This window comes from Contarinia nasturtii, unplaced genomic scaffold (assembly GCF_009176525.2).
Source record: "Contarinia nasturtii isolate CC-2019 unplaced genomic scaffold, AAFC_CNas_1.1 Cnas_scaffold_695, whole genome shotgun sequence".
Lineage (NCBI taxonomy): Eukaryota > Metazoa > Arthropoda > Insecta > Diptera > Cecidomyiidae > Contarinia > Contarinia nasturtii.
Genome location: NW_022198046.1, coordinates 4,274,079 through 4,295,533, shown reverse-complemented (window position 1 = coordinate 4,295,533; position 21,455 = coordinate 4,274,079). Strand labels below are relative to the sequence as shown.

The window sequence follows — 21,455 nt, the reverse complement described above, 5'->3', positions numbered from 1 at the left end:
TCTTTACACAATTATGGTTGACCTATTATTTTGTCGGATGTATTGTAAAATGGAAATGATTTCAGTGCATAAAAACCATGTCTTTTTGACTAATTTTTTTCTTCTGCTTCTTCCGTTCGAAGCATCTTCACATATGAGCGTTTCAGCAAGCAAACCAGCATCTAATACACAAAAACCAATTTATTTAGCCAGCCAAGTGTATTTTTGATGAACAGACAAAAACCAGTTTTGTGTTGATGCGTTCCAAATATGAACAATTGGAGCGTGTAAGTTTTCAATTCTCCCAAAGATTCAAAGTAGCCGCAAAAATACACAAATCGCTCTCGTACATACACTCACATACACATAGAATTGGCGGTGTGCTTCTCTTCAATGGTTTTATACTGTTTTTCGCATTTCTTTGTTCTAATTGTGTGTGTGCTTTGTGGCGTTTTGTTGAAAATCCTCAACGATTGGATTGACGAGCATCAAAACTAGGATCCGGATATTTCCATGACAACAACGAAATGGCTCTATTTCCTTCTTATAAAACCTTTTTACTTAATGTTGCATAGATGTTTATTGAAGATTCTTTAGATGAAATTCGAATTGTAAGAAGATTGCTTTTGACTGAAATAATTAAATGCATTCTCATTTGCGTGAAATTGCAAATAAATGTGAAAATATGCTGCTTGTAGAAACCAAATTTAACATTGTCTTTAAGATGATGACGACAATGATGACATGATGATGGCAGTGGTTGTAGTAGCAAAAGCTTATACAATGCTGTGTACGTAAATCGATTGGATGTAAAATAAATCATTAAGAAGTACTTTCATTTATATATTAAGCAAAAACGTCGTACGAAATGCTAATGATTTACTTGCATGCGCACATTAAACGGGATTTCTGTAGCAAAATATTCGTCGCCATCCGAAAAATGGTACATTAAAACATACTTTGTTGTCGCATATATCATTTTTGCTGAAAGAAATAAATGAGAATCGGAGAAAATTTCGCAACGAAATTTGTAATTCCATTGAATGTTGAAAGTGTATGTGTAGGACTTTGCCTGTATATACAGCTGAATGGGATTCTTAATTCCGGTAGAATGAGAAAGGTAGAAAAAGTGTGTAGTATCCAAGGTAATGAAATGGAAAAGTTTTCCGAAATTACTAACCGCATGCTAAATGACGAACCGTCAACACACAAATGCTGCAATACATTTTAGGGATAAAAACTCTTAGTCTAGCTTCACTGTGTACGGTGAGTGGTAAGCGGCGACGACGGTGATGCCGACAATGAAGACGACGGGCGAAAGCTATTCGATTGTATGTATATTTTTACCACATGCCTTATGATTTATTTAATTTTAATGTTAAATGCTTTTCGCTCGAATAAAAATTGTGTGGATATATATAAAAGAAATACCGAACAATTTTCATGCAGCAAAAATAAAACTGACTGACTCAACAAAACTTCGGCAATAAACGTTTTGTATGCTGAAATGTAGACGATACAAAAGCCCGTAAAATGCCTTTACAAAACGCCAAGAAAAACAAGCACACAACCACTTCATTTATATGAGGAATAAGTGTTGAAATTCGCACCTTACATATTTCTTACAGCGATTTTCGCAACTTTTCTACTTTTCTACATGCGTCATCGCAAAAATTGTAACATTTATTTTGTAACACTCTTCCGATTCTCAACAAATCGCAATGTATGTTAATTTGAATTTTCCTCATTTGCATTGACAAAGAGAACCAACAGCAATGTGCACGATAGCAAAAGTCTTCGTCATATTTGTTCGAACGTACTTTTTTTCTCCAGTGCAATGTAGGTGAGGGTGGGTGTGTGTGCGTCGGTGTTTTATTAGTCTTGTGAAAAATTGAATTCTTTTTAGTTCGTTGCACTTGAAGGAGGTTGATGTTGAAAGTGAATTATCATCACTTTATCGATTTTTAACACCTGTAACAAATGCGATTTTAACCGAAAGGGCCAATTTCATGTTTTCGCTCGGTGTGATTGCTCGGGAAAGAATTCAATGATTGTTCGCACATGAATCATAAAAAAGCGGCACCACTCAAGAGTCACCTTAAAACGAATAGGTCATCGATTTATTTGCTTTCTTTTCACATTCGAAGAACATTCCTCTATTTTATAGTGATATCGAATAATAACAAAAACTAGTTCAAAAACATTGCAAATATGGGATAAAGTGAAAGATTAACTCCATTCAATGGAGTCACTTTTAAAAATGGTTCAACTTAAATACATTTTCCATGTCGCATCATTGTCTACCTCCTTTTTTTGGTGTGGAAAAAAACCTGTCGGGCAAAATTGGGTTTTATCGTAAATTGGAATCGAATCAAATTAATAACCGTGTACGACATTCGTGCGCCATCAGATCGATTTCTCTTTTCATTTTATTTGTTCAACGATTTTTTTTGCTGCTTCTTCGTTTTCTCTTTCTTCATGAAATGCAGTCTGCATTTAGGTGTTCAAATATATCAGATCTCGATTTCATTTTGTTCTTGTTTAAAAGTTTGAATTGAAGCGTTCTGCGCGCGTTAAGAAAGATTGATTAAATAAGCTTGCAGTTGAACAGCGTTCGATGTGTACGCTACCGTGAGAAAGGTGAAAAAAACATGGAGTATGAAAAACTATTTCAATATATACAGGTATCGTTGGCGGGTTGACACTGGCTAAAGTGGTGCTATCAAAATGTACACATGCAGAGAAGATAGATGCATTGTGATTTTGTTACGTTTGACAGGTGCTAATCTGTTTTAGCCAGTGGTCGTGCTCAACACTGGATGTGCCATTCATCCATATCGTTCATCCGATATGCTTGTATCGGTTGTATGTATATGTTGTCTTAGTCCATTTAGATTAAAGTTTTAGTCCTTGGGTCGGTCGCGTTTGATTGAGAGACCAAAAGACACCAATAAAAAGTGGCATCATCTAATATACGACTCTATCATTATTGAGTTGATCCTCAATTCGTATGAATTGTAGTTTGTACTTTGCGTTTATGGACTCTACTCAAGCGACCACCCCTAAAGCTTCTCAATTTTCAAATGGCGATTTATTGCAATCCATAATGCTTTCTCGCTTTCAACTATTAGGTCAGTGATAGAGTTGCTTCATTTATTAAGCTTTCCGGATTGAGTGCGCTCGGAACGTTGTGTCTTTTTTTCTATCTCCATTCACTTTTGTCCATTTTCGTGTGTCAATTGCGCGTTAAGCGCCAATCAAAAGAAAAATGTTCGTTACTCAATTTGATCGATATTGTGCGTATGTTTTATCAGGCAACGTGTTTGCAACCAAATTGCCAACATTTCTGTCTATCATTTTGTTTCGCAACCCGAACACACCATTTAAAATGAAAGAGATACAAAACCGAAGAATACGAAGGAATGAATGAGCGGTAGAGTACATATGGCCGAGTAGTCGTTAATCTTCTTGCAATATCTTAAATTCTTAAGCCATTATTTATAATGTATGAATCGATACGCAAGCGATAAATCTTCGTATTTAACCCGTTTCTTACTGCTTTTTGGAAAATCGAAATTTATCACTTGATTATGTTGAAAGCGCCACTTCCACCTGCGCAACCATTTTCAGATTCTCTTCGTAAACTCACATTGTATTCATTTACACCAGTGCAAGGCATCGTAATTGTTTGGCCAGCAGAAATGCACAATATAGCTCTCTAAATACCAAATAATTGTTTTCAATATTATTGTGTTTAAATTCCAAAAGCCCCCGTTGTTACCGAAGAGACGGAGAGAAGGAGCCCGCTTTATTTACAGTCCAATGAATGCATCAATTATTACGACAACGCCAAAGCACTCGAAAACTGCATTTTGCGATTTGCTAACTGTTCTCGATTTTCTGTGCCATAAATTGCCTCAAGTACACAATATGATTCAATTTATGGTAGCTGATTGGGACTGTGCTTTGGTTCAATAATTGCACATTCATTGTCGCGGTTAAGCTGAATTTTGGTTGGTATTTTTCTCTTGTTTTTTACGCATTCAATTGGTTAAACAAAACGGTAATTAGAGAGACTGTAATCGGGTCTAATCAGAATTTGTGCGCATCATAAAATACACCGAACATAGATACCGTTCGGGCATATATGTGCGCTTAATCGATTGATGCACATTTTTTACGGTATCGAGTTTACATTGCATTAAATAATTTGGATAATGAAACCTCGTTTAAAATCAATTCAGTTGGTAGCAGAATCAATCAATATATTTCAATTTGAAACCGCCACACATTAGTCAGGCCACACCTTAATTACTTTCGATTTTCATAGCCGGTAACATTTGCAACAGCAGCCATCCACTCTCACTCACATCCAAATTTCATGAATACAAATTAATATTTTATTTAGCCGTAACCAAATAAATGCGGTCATCATTTAGTCTAGGCCTGATTGATCCGCTCAGTCGTATCAGTCAATTGCATATAATGTAACATTGATATGTGAACACTCTATCATGATTTAAACATTTTGAACAAGCCACATACACTCTTGTTTATGAGCTGCCATGAAGAAAAACCTCGGTGACTGATGACTGTTGAGATTTGAGGTTGTGCAAATCAATGCCTTTCGTGTGTCAGTTGCATCAGGCATCGACAATTATACTGACAGATTTCAACTCATTGTGGTCAATCGACGCAATTATACCATTTATTTGGACATACATACATCTTTTTTTTTCACACAATTCTAAACGATTAATATTTGATTGACCGCATGAATTTTCATTTCATTTATATTGAGTCTGTATAGTTTGTTGTGAGCGATACGATTTTTTTTACCATTTCAATATTATTTACGCCCATATTTCAAACGGATTTCAAAACACATTTTGCACACATGTCACCCGTCAACATTGAGTTAATGATTTAAAATAAACCCTTCTCTATGCATTGGACGAAAATTGTAATAATCATTCTTCAGTCGGATAAAAATAGTAATCCATTGATAGTCTCTAGTTCTTTTTGTGCTTAAGTAGATCTTTTGATATATATAGTGTGTTATTTTTCAACCTAGCAGTCCAAAATGATGAGCTGATTAAAGGCATGCGACAGAACGGAGAAGTTGGGGTGATGCGTGCGCCGCACAATCGTTATGTTCCCATGGAAGTGAAAGCACCACTGAACAAGTTCCACAGTCATACGATAATGTCTCGCATTGGAATGATGGAATGGAAAGAATGTTTCTCCGTTGCGTTTGTGAATTGATTTTGAGTACGGCATCGGCTCCCGCTTTATTCAAAACCGGAAAATTCAAGTGTGTGTTGACTCAAACTCAACATAGAGATAGATATGAACATTGCCACTGCATAAGCGATAGTCAGTTGCGAATAATCGAGTGTTCGAATCACACGTCTCATCAATGTATACGGATCAAAGTTGTCGAATTCCTTCCATTTTCTCGCATACATGGTATTGCTCTGCATTGTAATGATGTTGAGAAATTGATAACGCGTGTAAGTGAAACGGACATTTATGATGCGAATTCAATAAAAGACCACTGAGATCGTGTATATTTGATGGAATTTGCGGTTTTTGTGTGATTGGTTTTCTCTTTTCTTGGAAGAATTTCACATTATTTCAAAATGATTGTTAAAAATTTATAAGTAAGTTAATCTACTAATACAAAACGTGGTAATTGTGAAAAAATGCTTATGTGTGCACGACAAAAAATCGAATTTGTTACAATGTGAAAATTAATCCCAGATAGTGTTCGAAGTTTTAATTGAAATACGAAAATAAGTTTGAATATTGTGAGATCAATTGGATGCGAAAAAAAGAATTGCAAGAACAATGGAGCCCATTCATTGATTCATTCTCGCTCTCAATATTGAGTCTGTCCTTCAATGAAAATTAGTGCTTGTGAAAGTTGGCTCGAAATTAAGTGGCGAATGAATTTCTAGTGAATTTTCAGTGCGGAACAAATGTGAAAACAGCGAATATGTTTTTTTTGTACAAGATCGAGCAACAGTAGTTAGTTACTATACGCATTTTCCGGATTGAAATTACAAAAATACCACACCATAAATTACTTTGGACCAATTTGCGGATAGGTTGACCTATTGAAAACGAGATCTTTAGAAATATATTTCAAAATTCAAAGTGATTGCATGCCATTGAAAAGCGAACCAACAACAATAATTGCTTCATGGAAAATTAAATGGTAACACATGCTATGCGTACGTTTAAATTACATTTGCGTAAGTGAATATCCAAAGGGTGGCCAGTAATTAAACGAAATGTGTTTGACTTCAACATCAAATTGCTTTATTTTTCATTATCAAATGTTTTCAAATGTTCCACACTTTATGCGCTATTATGTGTCAATTGCCTTTAATCATTTATTTCCCATCGATTGTATTAAATTCAATAGCAAAACAATTTTATGTGCGATTGACTCAAGTAAATTCATGTCCATCGTCATCGAATGAATGGCATGCGTGGGAGTGAGCCTGACAAAAGGAAAGCCGATGATCAGCGCAAAATCATTTCCAAGATATTTGATTTGTCTCGTATGATGTACGCAGTCAGAATATAAATTAATAATTAACATAAGAGATTGAGGTCATCATGACGTATACTTGCAAACGATTGATTCGTAACGTCGTTTTATGTTGATGCGTTCTGATGTACGCATTGATTTTGTGATATGTGTATCGATGGTTTCGATGGTTTCGAATTTGATGTATGTTATATTGATGTGTATGATTGTTATTTTGGGTTAAATTTAGTGCAAGGGGCGTAAAACGAAGCAAATCTTCGGATTTCTATCGATTTCAAACACTCATGTGTGATTGATTAAAGGGCATGCAGCAAAATGTATGATTCAATTTTTAGCAGCAATAACTGTGTTGATACCACATTAACATGATTAATTCACTCATCCGAAAAACAACAGCAGCCAGACTATAATATTTGATTTCGGAGGGATAAAAATAGCTAGCCGTCAATCGCGCACACATATACACAATTCGATAACCAATTCAGCCACTATCGACATTGTATCGAAAGCTGTGCAAATGCTAAATATTTCGTTTATGTACGCACGTTTTCTTCGAATCCATTCCAAATGGCTGCTTTTTGAAATAATCATATCGTAAAATATAGTCATATACATGGATATTGGATACACTATGTTTAGTCATTCGCTATCAAGTTAAAGCATCTGAATCGAATTTAGATATGAAGACAAACCGAATGCGACGCAAACATTTTTGCATAGACCAAGTCCAATAAAAGGTCGAATATTAACATCGATCGCAAATAATTCACCAGAATATGTATATTGTCTTTCTGTATTTTATCTCTGAACGCATTTGCCATACGAGAATTATAATCCAAAAATGTGTATCGCTTTGTACCACAACTGCAGACGCACATCATTTCTCTTTGAACGCTTTTTCCACTGTATCGTATCAATGTTTATGACAGAATCGATTCGAATAGCAAAATTGTTCAAATAAACGGCAAATGCTCTCACCATATAACCGATTTTTGAAGAATAACAACTTCGTCATTCCATTCATTTTTATTTTTGCCTACCAATTGCACATATACATTTCAATTTCTTTCAATTCATAAACTCAAAATAAATAAACAAAAACCAAAGACACACATTGCAAAGAAAAATCGAAAAAAGAAAGAAACTAGAGCAGGAGCGAAAAAAGGCGCTTACAAAATATCTTCTTCACGTCTAATCGAATAATACGCTTCATTAATTTAGAAATGTATCCGAAAAAAAAATTGCGAGTATTTTGAATGGACTTACATAGATGTGAGCTTTTGATGCTGGTGTCACTCACTACAAAACTCGATTTACTGTTTCATTTTCTTTCTCGCTCTTTTCTCGCGGTCGTTTTCTCCATCTATACATCTATCTCTCTTCAAAAGACTGGAGTCCCGACACCACAATATGACTCAAAGATTTTTTTTTTATTTGAAATCATTGAGCGACCAAAACATGAAATAAATGTGACTAGCTATAAAATGCTACAAGTTACGAAGCATTTCTGCTGCCTCCGTATCGTTCCGTATCGTTGACTATTCACAGATGACAGTCGAATAGCTGACACATTTTTTTTCTTAAGTTTTTTCGATTTTCAATAAAGTTGACATCATGTCCGCAACGCATTTTCCACAAAAGTATCATAGCCGCCAAACAACAACAAATATACGCTACTACGTCAACAAAAAGAAATTCCGTCTTTGAATATAACGTCGCACAAATCGAATATCAGAAATTCTTGAAAAATTTGCCTTTTCTTGTGTTTGCTGTGGTTGGTGAACACGCGCCGTCAAAAAATGTCAGGCAATAAAATTGACAGCTCACAAAAACTGCACTATAATGCGGCTAGCAATTTACCCCACAGACGGAGTCTCACAGTCAGAGTATATGAAATTTTTCTTCTCCGAAATCTACAAATACCGTAATTTGGTGAGACGTTTTTACATTCATACTGAAGCCATAAGACTTGCTAATGATTTTAATATATGTATGTATATGTTTCGTTTTCAATGGCCAGAAATTTGAAATTCGATTGAAAATCACATTTTTGTGCCTAGCCCCAACTACGTAAAACAATTTTTTTTTCATTTTCATTCGAGTTTTTTCGTTTTAAATATGGTTCCATTTACGTTTTTATCGTATGGCTTCTTTACGTCTTGCACTGTATTGACTAGACCGTAAAAAATACAACAAACTGTACAATCTTGACACTCAACCATTGATTGGTTTTTTCCTACTCTTTCTCTCTTTCTTGCCTTGGAATTGGTTAACGATACTTTCTGCACGTCTACAAACAAGAATCTCGATAAAAATTGATGTTTCCCATAGAAAAACTCAAAAAACACAACTCGACAAAAAGTCGTCCCATTTAATAAGTCGAAATTCCCCAAGCAAATAAATGAAATTACCAATTTGTTGTTCGTTAAAGTTGTGAATCTAATCTGCATAGAGAAGAAATCGAAGGGTGCGAAAAGTCCGGAAATAAACACACAAATCGAATGGGCCATTTGAGATGTGTAGTATGAAAGGCATACTTTCTCAAAGATTTCATATTTTTTGATGACCCCTCGACGAATTTTTCCAGCAATTCATTTCGTCGTATCCATCGTTTCATTTTGGTTCGCACAATTGTGCCAATTCCAATTTCGTTTTAAGTTTCGTTGAGGCCAAGATGAATTCAATGGCCAAGTGACAGAAATTTACTCAATCCAACCAGCAAGAAAATGGGCCACTTCAATTGAATATTGTAACGAATTTTTCAAACATTTCCCTTTTCCGTGATACACTCAGAATGGATTGGATTTTTGTCGAGGCGAAAAAACATACGAAAATATTTGCCTCATTTCATCGACGAGGACGGTACAAATGAGTTTTTTTATCGGAGTTGTTGTTTCTTTCATCTCTTCTTCAACCTTCATTCATTTTTTTAAATGGAAAAGGCCGCACTTCTCGTGAAAAGAGAGCAAGAAAAAAATAAATTAGCGGCAAGTTTGTTCATTTTCGTGTTCATCTTGTAAATAATTTTATTAACATTCGCAAGCATTTCTTTTCAACCGAATAGATTAAAAAAAGAGCGAAAGAAAATGAAGCCGAAATTTTCGTAATTTGAATAAAACATCCAATTTATTTTGGTCGATGATGAGCAGAAGAAGAAATTTTTTTTTTGTCGAAGTGCTCGTCTTTTTTTTGTTTCTTTCCAATTGTTATGTGTCGTTATTTTGTCAATTTCATTAGAAAATTACAGTTGATGTGCACTTTTTGAGCCGTCATCGTCTGTTCGCCTCATTATTTTTAATCGCGGCAATTTTATATTTTCAATTTCACTATCATAATTTTTTGTTTGTTGAGTATAGTATCATCGTAGAGAGAACAACAAACCAACACGGCGATGAAGTTTAAAGATGAAAAATGTTGCGTTAGAACGCATACCCTCTTGTACTATAATGACATACGACTAATCTTTATCATTGCAATGAACTCGGCACCCAGCCATTTGATCATGTGCGGCTGTTGAATTAGGGCTTCAATAATGACCTCGCTTTTGCACAGAGCAAAAAAGCGTATTTGCTTGCCAGTCATCAAGCAACGTCACTGATATGATCCGTAAGGGACTTAATCTTCATTTATAATTCATTTTTTCTGTGGTTTCTTTTTTTCTGTCGTCGCTTTCAATTCATATTCCTTTTTTTCGCCGCATCGGAATGTCGAAGCGAATATTCGTTGCTGCTGTATGAATAGCACACCAAAATCATCCGCATGAAATTAATTGCAAATAAAACGTTTTGTTGGCAAATCGAGCTCAAAATAAACGACCACATCGAACCCCGATTAACTGAGCAGTCATCGTTAATTTTCACCCGAATAAAATTAAATTATTTGGAGCTGCTTTTGTTTGTGTGTTTGTGTGTTAGTTGTCAAACATCAATTCTCAAAGTAAATATTAGTTTTTGGTTCAGGCTCTGCGTTACATTTGTTTGTTGCTTCCCGGAGCGTTTAGGAGAGCAAACGACGAGTAAGATTTCAAATTAAACATCCATGGGAAATAATAAAATTTGCATAAAATTTCATAATGGTCGTGTGAAAAGTGTGCCTTGTCGCCTCAAGGAAAAATAACATTCGCGCACCAAAATACAAGCTCCAAGCGTACAACGCATCATGGCTTTTTGGTGTGGCCCGTAATTAAATAAATATCACTGAACCGTTTGCTATGTTGGGGTTGGTGCGAGATTATTTGGTTTTTGGCATTGCTGCCTGCACAGGTTCATGTAAACAAGAGTTTGAATTCACGAATGCGTGTTTTAACAGCGCGACCATAATGAATACATATTAGAGCTCTCACTTTCAATGTCAAGTATCCAAGCTCTCTTTCTCTTTCACCAATTCGCATTTCGTTCATTTAAATGTGCGCTCCATTCGGAATAAGTAATTAAGTTGGAAATTTAACCGCAACGCCAAACAAAATCATCTGCAAAGATGCAAAGATTATGTGCGGGGATTTCTCGTATGAACTCAATGATGCTGAAGCCATTTCGATATTAACTTACAATCTTCTATTAAATTATTTAGTTCGGGGCTACTTACAGATAAGACTTTTCGACACACTGACTGTGGATGATTGCATTTCAGGTGTATATACAGTATAACCATTATCCCTTTCGCAATAGACATGCTTGAAATTGAACCGAAATCTATTTTCGGTAAAATTCCGCGGCTCTCTTTAATTTCAAATAAATTTCTCAGAAAAAGTTGAATGTTCAAAGGTTCAGACAGTAAAAACTCGATGAGATCAGCGTGTATTCTTCTTAAACCACTTTGCATGATTATATGACATTTTGCCGTGGCAGACCTCTTCAAATCGCATTTTCTATGAATGCAATGCTTCGAATTAACTTCAATTTTACATGAAAGAAAATCTACACGACGGCTCAATGGTATGCTCGCTCGTTCAATGTGAAAAACAAAACCATCTAATGCTATTTTTATTGGGCTACTTTGTCAAAACCCCTTTTTTATTTGTTTGAATTGCGTTTGGAAAAAGTTTTTGAAATGTTTAACATAATTTGTACATATGAAATCTGTTCGTCGAAAAATATAATGATATATCGGGCTGAGAGGATAGACCCAACATGTTGTACACTTTGAACGTCATTAGTCATTATAGAACTTAAAATAGCAGTAGTAAGCCAATGTAAAAGCTAAACTCTCTATATTCTCTAAAAATATTATCTATTTGGAAATCTAATAGAGAAAATTCTCTAAAATCCACTCACAAATGAAAGTTATTAGATGGCACATGCCTAGCAGAAATGAATAATACTTACTGAACGACAAAGAGAGAGACAGCGAGAGAGAGAGAAATTGTGAAAACCGTAAGGCATGCCGAAAATGTTATCGTGATGAAATATCGCATAGTCGAAAACAGAGAAAAAGTAAATGTATATAAATAAGAATCCGACACACATACAATCCAGCATTATAAAGAGACTATAAACGCAACGTAGATGAGATGCTGACGAAAAAAAGAATGAATAAAGCACAGAAAGTGGGGAATATATGATATGCGAATTGAAAGCACCCCAAAGTGAAATAAAACTGAATAAACCGAATGTTTTTTTTTTGAATAGTAAAAGTTCGTGAACTTATTGTTGTTGGCGCTTTTTGTTTTTGTTGTTGCCACTATCGTTGAATGATCACATAGCGAGACCTTATAAAACTTTTTTCTGCACAATAACACCATGTGAAAATGGCTGTGAAACACGCAGCATCAATTTTAGTTTGTGTGACCTTTAGGCTGCAACCTTGTTTAGTATACAATTATTATTAACCATAATGGAGTCTTTATTCATATGTATGTATACTGAAAACTAGTTGAACCATATATCCAAGTAAATGGTCGACCAGACTATCTTTCTCTCGCTTTATGCCCCAGCAAAAAACAATATGAAATGGAATGGCGCTTACATTTAATGTGGCACAGATAAAATCGTCCAGCATCCAACAATTGATCTCACAATGCTTTTTTTTTATAAAAAAAATAAATAAATTTGTGAGTGTGTTAAATGTGAATTGAACCTATTTTTAGCTCCCGGCAATATATTAACGACCGACCGAAAAGAGAACAAAAAATATATATAATAAAATATTTGTCTGTTATGCTGTGAACAAGCGCACCCCATCATACAACTTACACATCGCATTCAATTAACCACAACAAACTGGAAAATATAGAGACAAACAATGAAACATAAACATAAAAATCGTATTTGTACCATACACAAGATAAAATTAAATGTGAATTTCGAGCAACCGACATACATCGACATATACACAAACATTCGTCTCGAATGTAACAAACATTCTATCGTGCATTAAATGGAAACTTCATTTAATTATGAACGAACATTTGACAGTTGAACATTTAATATCACAACAGAAAAATAAGGTCAACAATAAGCGAAACAGTTTAAATGTGATCAAGTGAATACGGTTAAATACACATAGCATGATGCATGGATTACCAACCCTGTTCATCATATTTTATTTGAAATTTTTTGAAGGTAAGTTTAAATGAATATTCGTACATTTTTTATTTGCTTTTTCTTTTTCTATTTCTCAGCTTGATGATATATAATCACGTTTTATTTGGGTTTTTTTAAAGTTCGCTTATTTGTATTTGTTTGAAAAATTCACTATGAAAAGAGATTTCATTGGGTAAAGTGGATCAAATTGAATTTCATAAATCAGTTCGGTCGAATGCACATATAGTTTTATCTCAATGCATATCTGAACATATTTTATGAATAGTATTTTACATGTTCGCTGGAAAATGTGTACGTTTTTTTCCTCTGAAATGTGATTTGACTGAAATCTGGAGTTTTAAATTTCTATAGTATCTATGAAAAATTCATCTCACGAAAATATTCTGCTGCGATTTGTGCATGCAAGTCAACAAAAGAGGGCACCACAGATGCAGATTTTATTCAATCATTTCCAGGAAGTCATTTGCGATGTTATCAAATATTCTCATAGCTTCTGGAGTTGGCGATCCAAGGGGGGTTGTAATTTCAAAATTTTCCAAAAATGTAAAGGGGTAACTTTTTCGTTTTGGTCTCGCACAAATTCAAAAATGCATGTTCACTCCTGGGGGGTGTCTCGGAGCATTTGCCTCAAAAAACCCTAGCAAATTGAAAGATTTTTCTCTTCGCCCAAAAACCCTAGCAAAATTCGATATTTTCTCCCTCTTTAGAAAATCAAGAGCAAAAAAAAAGGTCTTCACATTTTTCACGAAAATCCCTAGCAAATCGAAAGAATATTTCTAAGGGGGGAACTCCCAAATCTGCTCTCCAGGGGGGTTATCCAACCCCTCGGACCCCTGCTCAGAAACTGTGAATATTCTTGATATTTTTCAAAAATGAATCCATTCAAAATAGAATACAAACATTGGCCGGATGGTACAATATGATGGGTATTCTCTTTTCGATGGTGAATATAACATACATAATATTTTAGAGTATGTTTTAAGCTTTCAATGTTCATTCCAAAATAAATGAGCTTATAGAGAATAATCGTGCACAATGATTAGCTCTTTTGAATATATCGAGAAGAGAGTATGTTATCCAGCGCTTATGTCTGAGTAATGTCTGAATAAAAACATACTCTCCTCTCGATATTTTCAATAGAGCTGATATTCTTCAACAATATATGCATTGAAATAAATGAAATGCATCATTACAGATTATTGATTTCGAAATAAAAGCCATTCGATATTGCAAAAATATAAACCAGCTATCGTCAGTGGGTATGGTATATCGCAATCTTTTTGAACAGTTCATATTTTACGAAATACATATTTAATTATTTCTATCATCATCATATGTACTCCATGAAAAACTGTAAAATGAAGATAGAGGATTTTCTATAGTAATATAAAAAAAACAACTACATCGTCGACTTTGCAATGAAAAATCTATTTATACGATGAAAATAAAATTTAGCCAGTAAAACACAGTATGAAGCCATTATAAATTGTTCATTATAATTGCATTCATTTGTTTGATTTTCATAGTGCTGATACTGTGTGCGGTCCATGTAGAAAAGGTTTGTGCTTGTTCGTGTTACGAACTTTGCATACGCCAAATTGCACAGAATTTGTATATATGTGTGTATGTGAATAAAGGAAAATGCTGTTGTTCATCATTAAATTAATTAAAATTCATTCTACTCCATATTTTCAGCAAGTGTTACACGATATCATTCAAAAACAAATTGAAATTCATCCGTTATTTCGTTTCTTTTAATTATTATTATTTCTTACATAAACACACACACACACATTTCGGGGCGATGTTCGCATCCACGACAAAGTGATACAGATAAAAACCTAAGAGAGCCAAATTCAATTAAATAAAACTTGTAAATCTGTATATATGAATTTGAACCGCATTTTGTCTAACCAAATTATGCAACAATAACAAAATGAACGAGAAAAGCTAAGAATATTTTTGTAATAGCATCACGTGACCATAAATAACAGTTTCTACACGTATAAAGCTTCACATAAAAATGAATAACGACGTTCAAAAAACAAGAAGAAACAAACAAATCACAAGGCAGAAAAAGAAACAAAACTCAGGCGTTTATTTTGCTACAAGTTTTTTTTTTCATTGTGCCTTCTTCTTTGTTGCATATACTTTTTTGGTTTGTAGAAAGTATCAAGTCTGTTTATGCTCGTCTATTTATGTACAACGGTGAGTGTGTATTTTGACTTAATCAAAATTGTGGAACCGAAAAATAGCTTTACACTTTCCTCAAAAAGCAAACAAACCGCCAATTTCATGGCGAATGAAACAAAACAAAAAACACAACACAGACGAGAAAAAAAATCATGCAAAATTGCACAAAAAGAGCAAATATTTTACATTACATGCCAGCGAATTGTATCTTGAAGTTTTTTTCATCGCCCATCGTGTTGCTACATTCAGTAGTTTCAGCCCGAGTATTGTCTTTGGACAGTGCATTTACAACCATCCAGTTTAAATGCGCGTGAGCGACCAAACACCAGGCCAAATAATGTGTACGATAGATTTGCGTTTTCATTCGTGTACAATTAATTTTCCAGTGTCTGCATTTTTCGGCACGCTACTTTATTATAAATGAGTCTTTTACCTAAAAACATTATGACCAACCATAAATTCGAGACAACCACAATCGTTGATGAAGAGAAAGCACCAAATACCCACAAACAGCCGGCACACTATATCAAAATGCAATAAGAAGGCGAAAAATACACACAAACGAACTACGCGACTGTAATAAAATATATTTTTTTATTAATATTTTAATTACCGCCGGCAAAAATTATTATTCATTATCACTGCAAATGGCAAATTGGCGCCACACACACATGAAACCGAACATTTTCCAGCCCCTTTGGATTGCATAACTGAAAATAATTTTCCGCTTTAATCCTGATTTTTATTTTATTCGTTTTTTCGCTCTCTCTCTCTCTCTCTCTCTCTCTCTCTCTTCGAAAAGATAGGCCATTATTTATTTTGTACCAACTGCACAACGGATTTTTTTTATTCGGTTCACATTGTAGAAGTTGAATTTCATTTGGATAAACGTTTTGCAATTTTTAATTATTAAATGCATAAATTCTGTTTTCTGGTGATTATTTTCCATAGATTACGCTCGGACGGCTGTCGCTGCTGTTGAAAATAATCATATCGAATCAAATATGTCGCTGCATCCATATTTTGATTTTGATGTGCCGCGCAACGTAACTGCACGGGTGGGCCAAACAGCATTTTTACGGTGTCGCGTTGAACAACTGGGCGATAAATCGGTAAGTCATTTTAAATTGTGCCCAAACACAAAATTATTGAGTCATGAGACCATCTTGTTCGTTCATTCTCTTGCGTACCACATTTTACCAAATGATTTATGATGACGTCATCTATCGTGAAATTCATATTTCAACTGGCAAAAGCATAAAACATTCATATTGTACTTGTAAATCTCAACGAAGCAAGCGAAAAAAATTAATAAATTTTCTGCACGACGTATGAAACCGTTGAGACGATGCGCATACGGCAAAGAAAATGAAAAATTATATGCTTGAAATGAAGTTAATTTTAATTGCATCACACAATTCAGGTGACAACAGTTCAGTAAAGCGGTACTAAAAGCATCTGTTTGAAGAATAATCTCACGATAAAATGGAACATTTCTAGGCAACGGCAAAAGAGATTTGTCGAGTGAATAAAAATGTGAGAGAGATCCGTTTATCGAATGCGCAATTTTGGCATTTTTCATCGCACTAGTACCCGTTTCGGATAAACGAACTTGAGTATAAAACAAAAGGCTTGAAATTCAAGTTTCCCAATGCATTGCACATACGTGCTTATACTATTTTTGCTTAATAAAATATTCGCGATGAGAGTGACTGCTTCAATTCAGTGATGAGCACAGACGACAAACAATTTACCATTAACTTCTTCAATTACGTTGTCGTCACCAACAACACACACACACACTCACATGTATTTCTACTTTTTTCGTTTCTCCCACACTCATCACACTTATTTTTCAAAAGAGTTCATCACATTGCTTGTGCTCTCTTGTCTACTACCTCATTATTATCTCAGTTCAGTAAACACATAAAATTTGAATGCGAATCAAATGTGAATAAACACGTCGCTAGCGCTATGCATACACATACACAAATAATTCAGGCGAGCGAACACTTCACAGCGAAAGCAGTATCAAGTGAAAGTTATCAACGTTGACGGTTTCCAAATCGATGTTTAATTTTGTTCGTACAAATGATAAGAACAGTGTGAAGAAATTGTTTCCTACTTGTGCTTCTTAGCACTGAATTGACATTGAAGAACAAATACACGGGAAAAAAAGAGGAACAGCATCGAAGCATACTAAATTACATGCTCGAAAATTTATTTATAAAATTCCACGACTAAAATCCTGCATAGTCGAACATTTTTCGAAACATTCACTTTTTCAAGTACCAAAACCGTATACACACACACAGTCTTGTTGTCAAATTAATTTTAACGCCATGTCGTTTCTTATGCACGCGATTTCTCTCTCGTTTCTTGTCTATTACATTTGTTCTATTCGATATGGTACAATAAGTAATTTCAGGACGTTCGCTTGTTAATGCGATTAAAGGCAACACAGTTGAAAGCGCCTCTTTTCCATATAATTTACAAGCAGACACATTCTGTTTGTTTGAGGCAACAACAAAAAACAAGACTTCAAAACCATATTACAGACCGAACCGAATGAGCGGAATAACCAAAAGAATTCACAAAATACACATTCGCAGGAAGCACTCACTGAAACAATTTCTATTCTTCCTCTTTTCGAAAGTGACAGTGAAAAATAAATCCATTATTACAGTTTACTGGAAACAATAAAAAGAATGCAAAAAACGAGCAACTCCGCCAGGTGAATATGAACAACGAATGAATGCTAAACAAACGAACCCAACCATTAAGATGGGAACATTGAAACGGAAGCGTGACTTCATTTCACATTCGCACATTTTCATTCAACGCAGCATTTTCATGGAATCCTTATTGAGTGCCCGAAATGTACGTGGATATAACCTTTTTTTCACTCTCGCTACGTCGTATTGTATTTCGTTGTACCACTTTTATACGTATTGTTGTGAAATGTGTACTAAAAATCATGTGACGAGACCTTACTTAAGTGAATTAGGATCTTCAAAACATTATTTGAAAAGAAAAAATCCAGTTGGGGTGTATTTGAAGTGCAATAATAGCCAATGAGTAATACTGAAATTGAGGTCATCTCCAAAAACCAAACACCAGATTTGAAAAGAGTACTCGTACAGATACACGTTAAGTATCAAAATGATTATACAAACAATAATGGCTTATTTAAAGGATTTGTGATACTTTCGGATTTGCAATCTGCATTTTCATTCCATTGAAGAGTCCATATCTTCAACCAAAGTGCATTCAGCAAATAACAGTCAGTAAATGTCCATCAAATCCAAAATGTTCGGTTTTAAGATATTTTATCTAAAAATCACCACGTTCTTTGAAACATTGAAATTAAATTCTTTACACATTTTTGCTTGTAATCGGACTTTTCCAATGACATGAGCTTTTTGTAGTTTAACCAGATTTCACAATGATTTTGGTTATTTTTCGTTTTATAAGTAAATCGCACGAATTCATTGTTCGAATAGCAAGCAAATATTTCAGCTACGGAATGTGTATTTTACATCAAGACGCAGATGCAAAATTCTAAGAACAGAATATTTGTTGAATGTACAACAGAGAGATACTTTAAAATGTTTGATATAGAGTCCATATTGCTGCTGACATTTTCAATAACAATAGACATTTCAAGTAGATTTTCGGACTTTTATTTGTCATACCAAATGGTAATGCTGCTTTTATGGGAAAATCAGTGTTATAAAATCGATTTTATTCATTTTATGAACACAATAAGCCCGAAAAAAATTGTTTTGATTGTAAAACTTTGAATGTGTGATTCGATGTATAGAAAAAAGAATCTCACAAAGAAATGCAAACAATAGTACGATATGAACAAAAAAATTGAATATGACGCATGTTTCACGATGGGTTTTTGGTTCTCGGTGGTGATTGGTTCAACGTGCTGACCTTATGCCAATGCCTACTTTAAAAATTTGACCTTCATTGATTGGTTTTCAGTAATTTAAAGTATCATCAGAGGCAAGTAAGGGGTAAAAATCGATTTATCTCATTTAAAATCTCAAAATTTAACAGAGAAAATTGTTAAGGTGTTTTCGATTCCACTCAGATCAAAATTGATTACCAGGGAGCGAATTTGGCTCAAAATCCCTGATAAAAAGAGAGAATTTTACCCATCTATTGGGAATTACATCCTATTTTCTGGGGCGTTTTCAAACGCTGGAGGGTATAATGCGACCAATATGCGTATTCAACGGCTCTTTGTAACTGCGTTTTTTTCAAAAGAGATTTCTTTTTAATCTCATCGATTCACATATAAATTGAAAATAGACGTAATAAGTCATAGACAATGTCAAGCATCAGTCGAGGACGAATATTTGCAGTTACAATATGCTGCAATTTAATAAAAAAGCACATCACAAAGAAGCGTCTATTTAGAAAATTAATTTGCCAATTTTATCGAAAAATTGATTTATTATCTTCAAGTATTATCACAAAGGTGAAGTACGGGTCATTCCCTTCAATAAAATAAAGTGCACTTATCTACTATTCAGCAAAATATTGCTTTGAAATTGGCACTTATCTTCAATATTCCCATCAATTCTTCCTTGAATAAAGTTGAACACATACTGTTCAAGTATGAAATTGAAAATATAATAAAAAATGAGGACATCACGAAGTTGTTTTTCGTAAAATAATCAGAAGAAATATGAGCAGAAATCAAATCTACTTTCAATGAAAAAAAAGCCACCTGCAGAGCAAATAAATGTACCGGCATAAAAAGTGGCATTCGACTATTTATTACCATTCATTTCATTTGAATTGCATTAGCAATTACAAAAAAAAAGTACGCTGAAAAAAAGAGTTGTGAATAGAATCTCGGTTTAATGGTACTGGAACTGTTGACATGAATATTTAATACTAAAATCCGATCTACATGACACAAAACTATTTTTATGACTGCAACTGCATTTTAGTACCCGTATCCAATTACTGTAAACCGATTGAATGAGTTTAGTGAAGTGATTTCAGATGCTGTGTAATAAAAGAATGTTATTGGTACACAAGCGAATAAATAATGTACGGCTCAATTTGAATATTCTTACTTTTGAATTTCACTTTTGTGGGCATTTAAAATGCTCAATAGAGTTCAGTTGAACCCCAAACCCGGAGCATACATTATATAGGCTTTTTGTGTTGAAATTGCTGTTGTTTTTACATGACAACGAGCGCTCCATTTGTTTTGGCATATCATTTTACATTACAGTACAGCATGTGGGTTGGAATTAATGCACTTCGATCGTTGAACTTTGTCGACGACGTCATTGAGCGAACATCATCATTTTCAAAATGCTACCTTTAAATTGCCTCAAATCGAGCGAAATATTTATACATGCTTACAACCATAAATACGCTTTGTTGACAAAGGGGAGCGGGAGAGAGGCAGAGAGAGAGTAAAAGCAAGTCTCATCTCCATCCGGTCAATTGTCGTGAAAGATGACGTACATTTAAGTATGTAAATCTCTTGTTAAATTTTTATGAATGCGTATACGTATCTGAATCTGATATGTGTGCATTGTATGATGGCAGAATGTGACTCGACTGGTGTTGAACAACAAATGCGCTCAAGTGAGCTCATATCCAGAGATTCATTGAGAAAGGCATCATCATATTTAGATGGTAAAGGCCATACATTTTTATTCCCTGCTTCAATATGATATGATGTTGAGAGTTGAGTAAGTAAGTGAGCGAAGTGAATGAATGGTTGTCTAAGTTTTTGAGATGGTAACTAGCTTACAATGCGAGTCAGTTTTGTGCAAAATGCTCGCCATGGGTAAAAGTGTCTAATGCGCTTATTCATAAATAATGAGCAATAGCATGGACCTCCTACGCCCTTGCACATAAGCAATGCTATGAGTGAGTATTCACCACAAGAGATGAATTACACATTTCAAGGCTTTTTATCATCGCCTTCTGTTCCTCTTTCACCTCCCATTTTACCTCATTATTACCACTCACGCAATATTTCTCTGAATGCGTTTTTTTCGCCTGAACTTTACTCTGCCAAAATATTTACATCGTTTCATGTGATCTCATGGTATGTTAGGTTCAGGCCTGCAATGTGCTTTAAGTATATTTTTGATGTAAACCAAATCGTACGAGGGCGACTATTTAAGTTTCTTCAATAT

At 34.5% G+C, this 21,455-nt stretch overlaps 1 protein-coding gene across 4 annotated transcripts in view; it reads left to right on the top strand.

Annotated features, from left to right (window-relative positions):
- The first annotated feature begins 5,375 nt into the window (after positions 1–5,375).
- Positions 5,376–21,455, top strand: part of LOC116340999 — a 28,672-nt gene continuing 12,592 nt past the window's right edge. Inside the window, exons 1-3 of one of the 4 annotated variants that reach the window (XM_031767813.1) lie at positions 5,376–5,492; positions 12,624–13,098; positions 16,225–16,385. In XM_031767813.1, coding sequence (XP_031623673.1) covers positions 13,044–13,098; positions 16,225–16,385 — 216 coding nt within the window. In that variant the 5' untranslated portion in view covers positions 5,376–5,492; positions 12,624–13,043. Of the gene's footprint in view, positions 5,671–5,722; positions 5,748–12,623; positions 13,099–16,224; positions 16,386–21,455 lie in introns of those variants that run through there. The other 3 variants (XM_031767811.1, XM_031767812.1, XM_031767815.1) reach the window with 3 other exon arrangements.